This window comes from Clupea harengus, chromosome 14 (genome assembly GCF_900700415.2).
Source record: "Clupea harengus chromosome 14, Ch_v2.0.2, whole genome shotgun sequence".
In the NCBI taxonomy this organism is placed as follows: domain Eukaryota; kingdom Metazoa; phylum Chordata; class Actinopteri; order Clupeiformes; family Clupeidae; genus Clupea; species Clupea harengus.
This window is the reverse complement of record NC_045165.1, coordinates 24,957,110-24,970,312: the sequence shown is the minus strand read 5'-3', so window position 1 is coordinate 24,970,312 and position 13,203 is coordinate 24,957,110. Positions and strand designations below refer to the sequence as shown.

At 45.9% G+C, this 13,203-nt stretch overlaps 1 protein-coding gene across 6 annotated transcripts in view; it reads left to right on the top strand.

The window, feature by feature from the left end:
- The first annotated feature begins 26 nt into the window (after positions 1–26).
- dtnbb (dystrobrevin, beta b) overlaps positions 27–13,203 on the top strand; it is a 26,795-nt gene continuing 13,618 nt past the window's right edge. For 5 of the 6 annotated variants that reach the window (XM_031581036.2, XM_031581040.2, XM_031581037.2 and 2 more), the window contains exons 1-11: positions 27–626; positions 755–790; positions 1,792–1,838; positions 3,232–3,299; positions 3,646–3,726; positions 4,234–4,447; positions 5,484–5,569; positions 6,170–6,324; positions 6,841–6,946; positions 7,275–7,441; positions 8,678–8,802. In XM_031581036.2, the coding sequence (XP_031436896.1) occupies positions 3,233–3,299; positions 3,646–3,726; positions 4,234–4,447; positions 5,484–5,569; positions 6,170–6,324; positions 6,841–6,946; positions 7,275–7,441; positions 8,678–8,802 (1,001 nt within the window). In that variant the 5' untranslated portion in view covers positions 27–626; positions 755–790; positions 1,792–1,838; position 3,232. The remainder of the gene's footprint in view (positions 627–754; positions 791–1,791; positions 1,839–3,231; positions 3,300–3,645; positions 3,727–4,233; positions 4,448–5,483; positions 5,570–6,169; positions 6,325–6,840; positions 6,947–7,274; positions 7,442–8,677; positions 8,803–13,203) is intronic. The other variant, XM_031581038.2, reaches the window with a different exon arrangement.

The window sequence follows — 13,203 nt, the reverse complement described above, 5'->3', positions numbered from 1 at the left end:
TGAGTTTTGTGTAGAATAGCAGCTCAAGTCTACTGAACTGTATTATATTTTATTAGCTGCTTAGCCTATCAATCTCTATTGTCAGTTTTATGTACTAGACAATTGAATATCCCCCAATCAATAATCTCGTCAAACCATTATGATAGAAAATAGCCAATCTATGTAGATCAATTGTATAAATCTCCAAACTATAATTTTCGAGGCAATTTAACCAGTCAGGAAGGGTTTCTGAAGCCTTTCCCCTCTCTGGGATCACACATCTGTGCTCTGCTGCCCTCTGGCGTCCAGAAAAAGGAAAAGATGAGAGGAGGAGAGTAGATGAGTGGAGGAGAGGACAGATGAGAGGAGGGGAGAGGCAGGCAGCGCACTCGCACTAGTATCGCTGCCTACCGCAGTTCTCCTAGACCCAGTCAAGTGGAACGGCATGCGCACTACGATGTGTAATCAAGTCCTAATCGTGTTGAAATAAGAGGGGTGACACGGGTCTGACACCTGCAACTGTTTTCATATTCGAGGGCGCGAAACCTAGATCATTCACGAAGGAAATACTTCCCATGAAGCAAAGATCACTTCTCTCTTTCAGTAGATTCTGATGATGGTAGCGCACCCTGCGTGATATCTTGCTGGTAAGATAATTACTTAATGATTATCCTACACGGCGTGACAGGCTTTTAAGATGCAAAAGAACATATTTCTACCAAACGCGCATATACATTCAACGTGAAATAACTACATCCCTTGTATGTCTTCACAGTGCTGTAGTGTCGGAGGCAGTTCGCTTGGAGGAAAGGTAATTCGTGACTTAAATTTGCAATATGGCCGGTTTTTGACGTGCCATCGTCTTTCTTCTGTAATCGAGACTTGTGGATTTGATGGTATTCTTTGTTAAATGCATTTTGTGCGGAGGTGTGACACAGGGCCATCTCAAGCGCGCGATGCTACCGCATTCGCAGTCCTCACGCTGACACACGTCAAAGGATGTTGTCATGACCAGGCAGAGGAACGATTGGAAAAGACAATCTTTATCCTTAGTCATTTCGATTACATCTCGTCTGCTATTCACGTTTTTACTGCCAGATACATCACTCGAATATAGCTTGTGAAACACGGCAGTGATGGGATGGCCAATACTGGGCTCCTACTGGGGATTCAGTAGGTATCGCTAGGCTATGACATAATGTTTGGAAACACCGCTCATTATCTGTGGGGGTCGCCACCCACGCTTAGGTGCATGGAATTACGTTATGCAGAATACATTGATCATGATAACTGTGCTGTAATGACTTCAAAACAAAAAAATCACATTGAACTAACAACATATTGTTTCACTATTCACATGTGAGCGGGCATTATCTTTACATTTCAGTACAAAAAAAGGAATATTAAAAATGCATAGCGTGTCAATTATTCATTCCATAATCCTGATGGTGCTTACAGTTACATCTCGATCAGTCTTTTAAAAGCGAAGCATCCCGTTGCGCGTAATTAGCGAATCATTAGTCTCGATGTGCTGTGCAGGTTGACACCTGGTCACGTGGGCGTGTTCTTTATTTGAGATTTGATTCCGAGGTGCTTCTGTGCGTTGTCATCATCATCACAATCACTAATGTTCATCACCTAAAGAGAAAAGGAAAGATGGAGAGAGCACATTGCCCGGCTCTTGCAAGGCCTTTAGAGCAAGGTTAATTATTTAGACATATCCTACTGAACTGCGCTGTCTGAGGAAAGTCTTTTAATATCACAACCTTGTTGAAATGTGAGAACATTAAATTATATGTATTTCTCCCACAGGAATCTCCCCTTATGTGTCAATTACCTTGAGACTAACCCACTGACAGGTAAAGTTTTTATTTTCTATTTTCCCTAGATAATCTAGATAACTTTTTTATTTTCCCATGATTTTGCCACCAAGTGTATCTACAGATATGGGCATAGTAACCAGGAGCAGCTGATTGTGTTTCACTTTATTTATCAGTTTATTTGTCATATGCCATTTATAAATCATCACAACCGTTCTCATTTGATGCAGTTGTAGATATATTTAACTGGCAAAAATAATTATTGTCATTTGAACTGAATGATATGAACCAAATCATTTAACAAGTAGGCTACCTTACTTGTTAGTAGAAACAGTGTACATTTGTATAAGTTTAGGGTGATGCTGAAGCCTTATGACACAACTTGCAGCATTAATCATTCTGAATGTTAGTGTTTCCTGTTCTGTTCCTCCACCTGTTATCTGCTCCGCCTGCTTCCTGTCCTCCCACTGTTGCCCCCGCCTCTCCTCCTCTCTGCACAGTGCCTCTTCCTTTCTTTGCATGCTGCCTTTCACAGCGCTCCCCTATGCCTTTTTGCAGTGGGCTCTGCTCAAGGTTGCTTCCTGTACAATAGGAATTGTTCCTTGCCCCTGTTACCCTCAGCCTTGGGTTTCTACAATTACTGTTAATGGTGCTGCACAGTTTAAATTGGAATTCATGGAAATTGAATTGAGTCATTTTGTGAAGCGCCATGACTGTGTTCACTGCACCAGTGGGATGACTCATGCACTACTGAGTCCCCAGCAGCTGATGGTCATGTAGCCTTCCTCCTCTAAGAGAAGACCATGCTGCACCCCCATACCCCACCAGGTGATTGAAGAGATCTGGAGAGATGTTGTCCACATGCAATGGCTCCTCATTGAGTTGAATGTAAATGATCATTTCATGGGATCTGTGAGACAGTGCTCTCCCTACGCCGGAGTAAGACACGAGAGAGACTCTCATCAAGTAGCAATCACGCCGTGTTCTTCCCATTCAGACACAGGGCCACAGAGGCCTTTCTGGGTTCCTACTAAGAGCCTTGAACTGGGAATAAAAAGAAAGAAAAATGCCCCCACACACACACTGTGTGCTGCATGGAGAGGACATCCTTTCTATTTTCGCAATAGGCTACATGCTTGTCCCCTACCTGTACCCAGTCTGAGTCTGATTTGCACAGTATTCTTCAGTTTTCTATCTTCTGACAATGAACAACTCTGTTATATCAGATAGTCATTACATACACGTCAGCTCATCTACATATGTAGACAGATGTTTCACTCTCATCAGGTGGAGGAGGAGGTGAAGGTGAAGGTGGAGGTGGTGGTGGAGGTGGAGGAGGAGGAGGAGGAGGAGGAGGAGGAGGAGGAGGTGGAGGTGGAGGTGAAACTGTGCCCTTACACTGCGTGGTCACTGTGATGTGTGTGATTCTCAGAATGATTGAAGAGAGCAGTAAAAGCGGGAAGTCCCTGGTGGAGAAGAGGCAGCTCTTCATGGAGATGAGTGAGTACGCAGCAGCCAGCCGTCTCCGTTCCTCTGTGGACGTCCACATCACAAGCGCTTCAGAGGCCATTTCAATTTGAGCATTTAATTAGTTCCTGGAAGCACCCACTCTAAAATGTCCAGTAAAACGTATTGTCAAGAGCGTAATCTGCGTATTGATTTTTTTTTTTACAGACTCAGATTGTGTGTTGTAAGATCATCAGCACTCTAAAAGAGCTCTCTGTGAGACCCTGCGATCAGAGGTCCACAGTTATATTTCTGTGGTTTGATACTCCCTCTGAAGAGACTGCTCCTGCTCCTGAGGCCTCCTCTTGAGTAATAATAACCAGCCTCATCTTTTCCCCAGGGGCTCAAAACTTTGATGTGATCCGGCTCTCCACGTACAGAACAGCCTGCAAGCTGCGGTTCGTGCAGAAGAGATGCAACCGTAAGTCGAGACACCCATTAGCCGGCAGACATCCTGAAGCTTTTCTTCTGACATATTCACCAACATCTTACATGTATACAATGACAAGAATGGACCGCAATAGAGTACTTGGAAATCCATTGTGCTTTTAACAGCATAGATCAGCCATTGGAAATGTCATTATACTGTGCTGGGGCTTTGGCATTATTATTATTTAGTGATTGATAGCAAATGAGTTTGGGCTTTATATTTCAAGTAGAACTGTGTGTATCTGATAAGAAGCAAAACCTTTGACAAAGGACTGTGATCAATGAAAAGGCAAATAGAAACACCCTTGAACTCTTGACCTTTTGTAGCTCTTTCCACTCTCAGCACTCATGTGGCACCTGCATCTCTCTCCTCGCCCTTTGTCTCCCTTTCTCTCTCTCTCTCTCTCTCTCTCTCTCCCTCCCTCCCTCCCTCTCTCTCTCCCTCCCTCTCGTTTTCTCTCACCCTCACTCCTCTCTCTGTTTCTCACTCCTTTCACAGTGCATCTGGTGGATGTGTGGAACATGATCGAGGCCTTCCGTGACAACGGGCTGAACACGCTGGAGCACCAGGCTGAGATCAGCGTGTCGCGCCTGGAGACCATCCTGTCCTCCATCTACTACCAGCTCAACAAGCGGCTGCCCACCACGCACCAGATCAACGTGGAGCAGAGCATTGGCCTGCTGCTCAACTTCATGGTGGCCACCTATGACAGGTATGAAGGGAGGGGAGCGCACAGTCCCAGCCAAGGACCACGGCACGGCGCAGGGGAGCCAAATGGGTACAGCTGGTCGTCTGTCACATAAGCAGAATTCATTGTCCTTTTTGCGTAGGGGGTGGGTTACCTTGAAGATTTATCCAGAATAGGGCCGGAGATGTCATTCATACTGATGATTTTGTAGCACTCACCTCACATCACATCTCAGCGTTCCAGCAAAAGAGTTCATGAGAGCAGGAGTTCATGCAACTCTGTGATGTCCTGCTTCCTCCCCCCTAACTTCCCAGTGAAATAGCTGCTCTCGAGAAATGCATCATATTGTTTGAGGTTCCCCCTTCTCACATATGTCAGCGTGGCAGAGCCGGGGTGCTCAGGTCTGCTATTGGGGACCCCTGTCAGCGTGTACCCTCTCCTCCACAGCAGACCTGATCAGCACGCCTTGTGTGATGTGATTAGAATGCTCTTGATGAACTACCTCAGGTGTGTTCAGCCTATCAGGCCTGCCACTGAGGGGATCACTTAGGAATGGAGAGCAGGGGGGGGACGACGACGACGACGACTGAGCTAAGACTGGAGCACATAGGTTCTGTCTGAAGTGTTACTGTTAGGGTGCTTAAACACAGACAGATGTATTTACTGCTAACTTTGCACCCCTCCAGAACGATAAGTGTGCATAATTGACACGTGTGGACTTCTTTGAATATGATGATTGTAAGATAGCTCACTGGTAGGTTCTGGGACCATTGTCATTACTATTCCTCCTTTTAAGATGTTTCTTATAGCATGAGTGTTAACTGGTAAAGGTTAACCAGATGATGTGCCTCAGAATTGTTCAGTGTGAGTTTTAGTTACTTAAGCGATTGTTGCTTAGTTTCTGTACACTCAGAAAACATTCCCTAATATTATATAAACATGTCATGAACATGTAATTGTGTGCCAATACTCACTGCAATGAGATAACGTGGTGATGGTGGCAATGGTGGCAAAGTGAAGTGATAATTAATAGATCAAATCTTTTGTTTCTTCTTTGCAGTGAAGGAAGAGGGAAACTCACTGTGTTTGCCATGAAGTCCATGCTGGCCACCATGTGTGGAGGGAAGATCGTGGACAAACTGCGCTGTAAGGATTACTCACGTCACAAGGCTCCCTTTATGACCTCAGAGACAAAGAGGATGACACTCATTTCACTATCAGTGCTTTTATCACCCTCTAGTGTCATTATGGTGGAATCACACAAAAGTAAATGACGGTCACTGACTGTCAGAGTGATGGAAAGGGGCCTGAGTTATGTTTTAAGGGACACAGGTCTAGCACAAGCCCAAGGGTCTGGCTGTTGAGCACCAGTGACTCTCACAGAAGCAATGAAGGTCAGCGGGCTCAGTGGGCTACTGCCCCCCAGTGCCTGGTTGCTTTAGTACTTACAGGGAATGGACACTAGAGGGCAGTATTAACCTTTTATATCCGTCTCACTCAATAAGTCCATATAGCCGAACTATAAACTGACTGAAGATCATGAGCTCTTTGAAATGGTTTTCTAATAACTGCTTTGAAGATGAAAACCCAAGGGGTTGTGCAAAGGCTTGTTTCATCAGATGTTTCTAAGAAGAAGAATCTCCCCTATGAGAGCACCCTTATACTCACGTCCTTAACATGAGTTTCTGTGTAAACGGGACAGATATGTCCAGTCACCATCTCATGGCCTTCCTCTCTATCTGTCAGACATCTTCTCACAGATCTCTGACTCCAGTGGGACGATGTTATTCCCAAAGTTCGACCACTTCTTGAGGGAGGTGTTGAAGCTTCCCACCGCCGTGTTCGAGGGGCCGTCCTTTGGCTACACCGAACACTCAGTCCGCACCTGCTTCCCCCAGCAAGTAAAGTGCCCATTCACACAGCTTACACACACACACACACACACACACACACACACACACACACACACACACACTCTTTTATTAGTTGTCTTGTTTTTCTGCATTTTGCATTCTCACACACACATTCTTTCTCTCCCTCTCTTTCTCTCATTCTTGCCCTCAAGCATACACATCCTGTCTTTGGCATGAGTGTTTTACTCTGTCTGTCTCCCCACACCTCTCTCTCTCGCTCTCTCTCTCTCTCTCTCTCTCTCTCTCTCTCTCTCTCTCTCTCTCTCTCTCTCTCTCTCTCTCTCTCTCTCTATGTCTCATTTACCAATTTACTTTTACACACACACCTTTCACAGACACAGACACAGACACAGACACAGACACAGACACAGACACAGACACAGACACAGACACAGACACAGACACAGACACAGACACAGACACCGACTTATATTTGCTCGCTCCCCATCCCTGCAAGCACCCTCTTTAGTGCTGTGTTTGTGTTGTGTGTGTGCTTGTGTCCAGAAGAAGATCCAGTTGAACACATTTCTGGACGTGCTGACGGCTGACCCGCCCCCCCAGTGCCTTGTGTGGCTGCCGCTCATGCACCGGCTGGCTCATGTTGAGAATGGTGAGCTGGCGGTCACCGGCACCGCTATTATATCTGACATGACTCATGGCCACACGAGGGACAATATTGTAATGATAAATACATTGAATGTCATTGAAACTACGACTTACGTACATACTAGCATCAAGAAGCTGGGCTTAGAAAGTTTATGTAGGTATGTTGTAGTTAATTGCTGGCATCCATGTCATAGATGCACAAAGTTTATCTCATGCCCATGCCTGTTTTCCATCTTCCTTCTCTCTCTCTCTCTCTCTCATATATATATATATATATATATATATATATGTGTGTGTGTGTGTGTGTGTGTGTGTGTGTATTTCTCTCTCAGTCTTCCACCCAGTGGAGTGCTCTTACTGCCACAGTGAGAGCATGATGGGCTTTCGTTACCGATGCCAACAGTGCCACGGCTACCAGCTCTGCCAGAGCTGCTTCTGGCGTGGCCATGCCAACGGTCCCCACAGCAACCAGCACCAAATGAAGGAGCACTCATCCTGGGTAGGCCCAACTGTTTAGCCTGGGATGTTAGTCTACCAAGAATATCTGACCATTATGAACTCAGACACAATGTCTCATATGGCCCGAGAAACTCTTCAAGCAAAGCCAACAGCTTCCTGTATTATTCATTATTCATTATTATTAAAAACAGACATGTTGTGATTAAGTTATCAGGCTTTGTTATTGATCTTTTAAGGATCTTGTGGTTGGTTTAAGTTGTTGAACAAGATGCTGTCAAGACCAGTGTCATAGGTTTGATTGCCCGACATTCTTAACACCTCTGGAATGCGTACATTCCATCTTCTAAATGTGGCTTTGGTGTGTTTTAGCAGGTCGACTGAGTGCATGATGGCCAGAGGCACCAAAGCATCAGAGTTAGAAAACACGAGTCCAGCCTCATGTCTCTTATTCCTGTTCTACCCAGAAAAGACATGGGGTTTCACTCAATATACGTGCCTTGTCGGAAGGAATTGCTGCTAATGAGCTAATCCCAGATGACTGCCACTAGTCCGCGGACTGTACATCTCTGGAGCTAGCAGTAGCGGGAGGCAAGGCTCAGGCAGCTCTGCCCTTCTCTTTTCCCCAGATTACTTGCCGCTTTGGCTATCCTTAGAAGCCGGTCGCCATTGATTGAATTTTGAAGGGCCGAGCGTTGTTTTAGGGCTCCAGCTCTTGGGTGGAAATGGGACCTTGGGAAACGATTTGCCTCGCTCTGGTTCCCCAATCAAATTTCCATTGACTCTTCTCTTCCTCTCAGACGGCGGCGATAAGGCTGATTATTTTAGACCGGGCAGGGGTGGGGGGTTGGGTAATGCTGCATGAGAGTAGTGGAAAAAGAAACGGCTCGTTTCCTTTTTAGAAAAGATGACAAGCAGCTCTATGTTGAAAGAGAAGCCTTTGAAACGCCTTTATCGCGAAACCCCCCTCAGTATTGCCCTAATTGGCCCTTTTAAGCCAGTGTCGTAATAAATATGGTTGAGCTAAGCCATCATTTCTCCCATAATTGCCAGTGCTTTAAATGACAAACTCATACACAAGCCACAAAACAGTGTAGTAGGTAGTAGGCTTTAATCACATACATCCTTATGAATCTGACCTCTGTGACTTTGATGAAAACATATTTTCTATAGACACATCTCCATAGTCAGTGTCGATTCATTGGTTTGAACTGGTGTCCACTACATTGCATTGCCCCTGGCTGAAGCAGCGCGTTGTGTCTCTTTTCCCCCCTTGCAGAAATCTCCGGCCAAGAAGCTGAGCCATGCCATCAGCCGCTCGCTGGGCTGCGTGCCCATCGGGGAGCCGCCCCAGCCCAGCTTCCCCGAGGCCAGCGAGAGGCCGCCCGACCTGGCGCCGACAACGTGAGTTGCTTTGCCCTAGCTGGCTCATGTGTCTGTTTTTTTGTGTGCCTTTGGTCACGAGTATGTCGATGCAGCAAACGTTTGAACGGTCATTTTGGATGGTGCATAGAGGTCAGGAACACTTTATTTAAGAGGAGGCTCTTTGGCGCCCTCTGTTGTGTGGAAGTGGGTGGTGCATCATAGTTTCAGTATTCATGGCTCCTAAGTGAACAGGCAGTGATTGTCACATGAGATTTATGGCTCAGATTTGTCACTGGAAGACATACACTGGAAGACAAACAGCCAACGAATCACACACACACACTCCCTGAGGGTAATGTGAACAGCATGCAGCACAAGCCTCTGTCCCTCCGATCACATGATTTATCCCCGCCGTACAGCTGTTTGTGTTTATCCAGCAGACTTCAATAAGGCCTTTAGTATTGCTGTTACTGATGTTGGCAAAGACAGGGCATGAGGTGCGCTATGATCCTCTCATTAGAAACACTCTGACTGTCAGACACTGGTTTCAGCATTCAGCTGGGACACAGGCATCTCAATGCATCCTTGAAGCAACAAGAATCATCAGGTTTTTGCATGCGTTTCGTTATCAGCTGTTTTTTTTTAATTTTATTTCTTTACAATTTATTTTAGGGATTTTCGCCTACCTCAAATGTGGCTTTTGGACGAAGGCTTGTTTGGTGTCTAGCGCACTTGTGCAACAAAAAAAAATCCGCTCTTCCCTCATTAATGCTTGAGGGGTTTTGACCAGGTGACTGGGCAGGTGGGGCGAAAGGTGGTCAGGCAGCGGAACAGTCATGGTTCAACCATGTCACACTACTCTGAGTTTGTCTATGTGTTTTTGTGTATCTGTGCACACAGCCTTATACGTAGATGAAGGGGTAAAGCTGAAACCAAGATGTTTTGTTTGTGTGTGCTCTTACAAACCCTCAATAGTAAAGAGAATTCAGACCCTTCCGATAATATCTCACTAACACTCAGACATGCCTCACACATATGATTTGCGGAAACATAAAGAACAAGTCAGCTAGTAGTCAGATCAATGTCTGCACACGCTCCTTTCATTCATAAACCTTTAGAAACAATGGCTGAGCTATTAGAGTGCCTGAATGCCTTCCTGTGTCGGTGTGAAATTATTGATCGGTGGAACTACGACGGGAATGAAATGTAATCAGAGATTGCGGAGTGCAGAGGTTTTGTCACGTGAGACAGATGAGGTGGCACAGATGCCTGAGTTGAAGTGTAATAAATACTCGCCGGGTCGAGCCGGACCGCATACCAGGGCTGTGTGGAACGCTACGGTGAGTTTAGCCGTTTTTATTTCCTGACAAATAAACGCGGAGATTGATGGAGAGAATAAACTCCCCAGAACAGAAGGCCAGAAGGACGTCTCTGTACGTGATGGGCTGATGCATGACCCTGCACATGGCAGATACAGCAGCCATTCACCCCCATCGTTTTTGTCCTCTCTAATTTTTAATGTGGATATATTGTGTATAGTCCTTCAGTTAACTACAGAGAGCCCATTAAGGGGGTGGATAAAAACAGTGTGAAAATGCATTACGTGTATAACCTGCTGTTGGCCTATTTTATGGCACTCAGTTTGATTTTTTTCCCCCCTGTTTCTGTGCTTGTGGTTGAGAAGCCTGAGGAGTGCTGGTGTGTTTCCTGGTGTGCCTGTTTATTAATGGAGTTGTTTACAGTCCGCAGTGCAGCACAGAGGGGAGCTTAAAGCCACCTGGGTCTGGCAGTAATCAGGATTAAGTGTTGCTCTCATAGACAAACATGTGCCTGCGGCTCCTACACTGGGCGCTACACACACACACTGGAGGCATAGAGGTAAAGGCACAGTGTGATTGTTGTGTACAGAGGTTTCATGTTGGAGAAAGGTGTCCAAGCTACTGTTTGTCCTGCAACCACACCTTTACCTCACCCAACATCAGACGGCGTTCATGTAACACCTTCAGCTGTGTTCAGAGGGTCTGCAATGCACTAGGCTGCACTGGATTTATGTCCTGACATAAGGAACCTTGTGTCACACGCTTACACACACACACACAGAGTTGTGTCCTTTGTCCCCACGCAGTATATCATGACAAAGACAACACTCACTTAGTGAAGAATACTGCAGAGGGTGGTGGCTTCAAGCTGAGATCTCACTGAATTGTTAGTAGCACCATGTTAAATGGCCGTATGGTCATAAGACCTCCTATGACCTTGACTCCCCGTCTCGTCGCTCAGTTAATAGCCTCCTGAAGCAGTGATGCTCCTCAGCATCCCAGATAAGTAGACAACACGCCTGCATTCCCATGGCATCTTGTCAAAACAGCGAGGAGAATCTCGGCCATCAAACACGTCTGATGACCTCCAGTTCCAGTTCCGGGGGAACCATGGAACCGGTTCCTCCGCTGCAGTTTGCTCTCATTAGCCCAGTCTGGGCCGGAGCCGGGCACGGTTCTGGTGGCTCTGCGGCCAATCATAGATGTGCCCCTGGACAGAGGGCACTCTGGTGCGTTGCTCTTGTGTCCCCTTTGATTACATCATCTGTAGATGCACTCATTTGAATTCAAATCGGAGATGATTAAAGTCCCCTCTAGTCGGCCCAGACTGAACGAGAGCAGCACCCTCTCTGCAGCGACCTTTTATGTAACAACACTCATTTATGTGGATGTTATGGAGGGAGAGGGAGCGGGGAAGAGGGGCTGAGGTGTCTACACTCGTTCCTCTGTTTTGCCTGGAGAGTCAATTAAAACGATGGCATTTAAATGATACTATGCAAACACGGATCGCAGCTGTGACCAGGTCTGTGGTTCTGAACCAGGAAAGACAGAACAACGTACCCACCTACTTGAAAGGAGAATGAATGGACGTTTTAATCTGAAATACAATTGTAAGCAGTATATTTTGACTTTTTTGTGGCGTCTGCCACAGCAGACACAACTTCTTTGTGTTGAACAGATATTTCACAAACACAGACAAATGCCCACACACAGACAAATGCACACACACAGACACACACGCGTGCACACACACTTTCTTTGTCTCTGTCTCTGTCTTTCTGTCATATCCTCTGTGTCATCATGGCATCTCGGCAGTGCTTCTGAGCCTGTAAACCCAATGACATGTCCCATAGCTCCCAGTGAAGACGCCATGCTGTGGCCCCTGGGGGTCCAAGCTCAGAGTGCACTCTTTGTAGCACTGGAAAAGATGGCATCAGTGAAAATGAAAGTCTTCCACAAAGGAGTATAAATATCTAGACGAGAGAGAGGATACTTTGTGAAATGATAGACAGGTGTTTGTTCTTCTCAGAAACGTAAGAAGCTCCTGATGTTTGTAATGGTGCCAGATAGCTGGCCAAGGGACTATATTTGGAAATGAGCACCGGTTAAAACAAGCTTTAACACAAGAATTGCAACTTAACCAATTATATTAATATGAATACACTTTTTTTGTGAATAAGTACATTCGTCACAAAACAAACAAATACAACTGCAACAAAAGCACCCTGAGATCTGATGTTGAGCTAAGAACTGTGTCAGCCATTTTTGACCCCTGAAGCTCATGATCTCATGATTTTTAATTCATTAAAAGACATCTGCAAAAAGTCAGCTTGCACACTGTTCAGACGCATTTATATATATATAGCCTGTGCCAAAGCTATAAGTTTGGAGTTATTTTTGGTCACTTTGTGTAGTAGAGGTGCCTCCTTTTGTTAACGTCACGCCATTGCCAGAATATTTCTCACAAACCTGCCACTGTGATTACAAAGTGCCACAAACAGTTAACCACTTGTAAATAAACCCTGAGAAAACCTCAAACGGGGGGGACGGCGACGACCAAAAGTGTATAAAGTGGTGCACATCAGCACCATCCTCATAGGCTTTGGACATGATGTTTGGGACAAGTCTCTGTGTCCCCAGGCAGTTGACGTCAAAACAGTGAAGGCCTACTCGTACACACATGCAAGAAGCAACACACACACACACACAGAGAAAGAGAGAGAGAGAGAGAGAGACGCAGATATACTCACAAACCACTTTTACGCAGAGACTTGAGGTTGAGGTTGCAGACAGACACTTTCCCCCTTGGCTGTGCTGTGGCTGGGATGCTTGGACCTGCGTTGCTGTCGGAGTGCTCTGATCCATCAGCGCTCCAGCACACTGTGGCCCCGTAGTCTGACAGCTGAGAGTGCGAGAGCCCCTGGTCCCTCAGGGCTGTGTTCAGTCCAGACAGGACGCCTCTCTCTGGGCTTCTGTGAGCCAGACTACCTATTTATACAAGACCAAAAGACAGACACTTGACTAATGGGAATTTGTGTCACTCTGATCTTTGGAAGTTCCCATGGGAATTTGAGTCATTGAGATCTTTCAATCTGCCTTTTTCTCTCTCAAAGTTAAATGC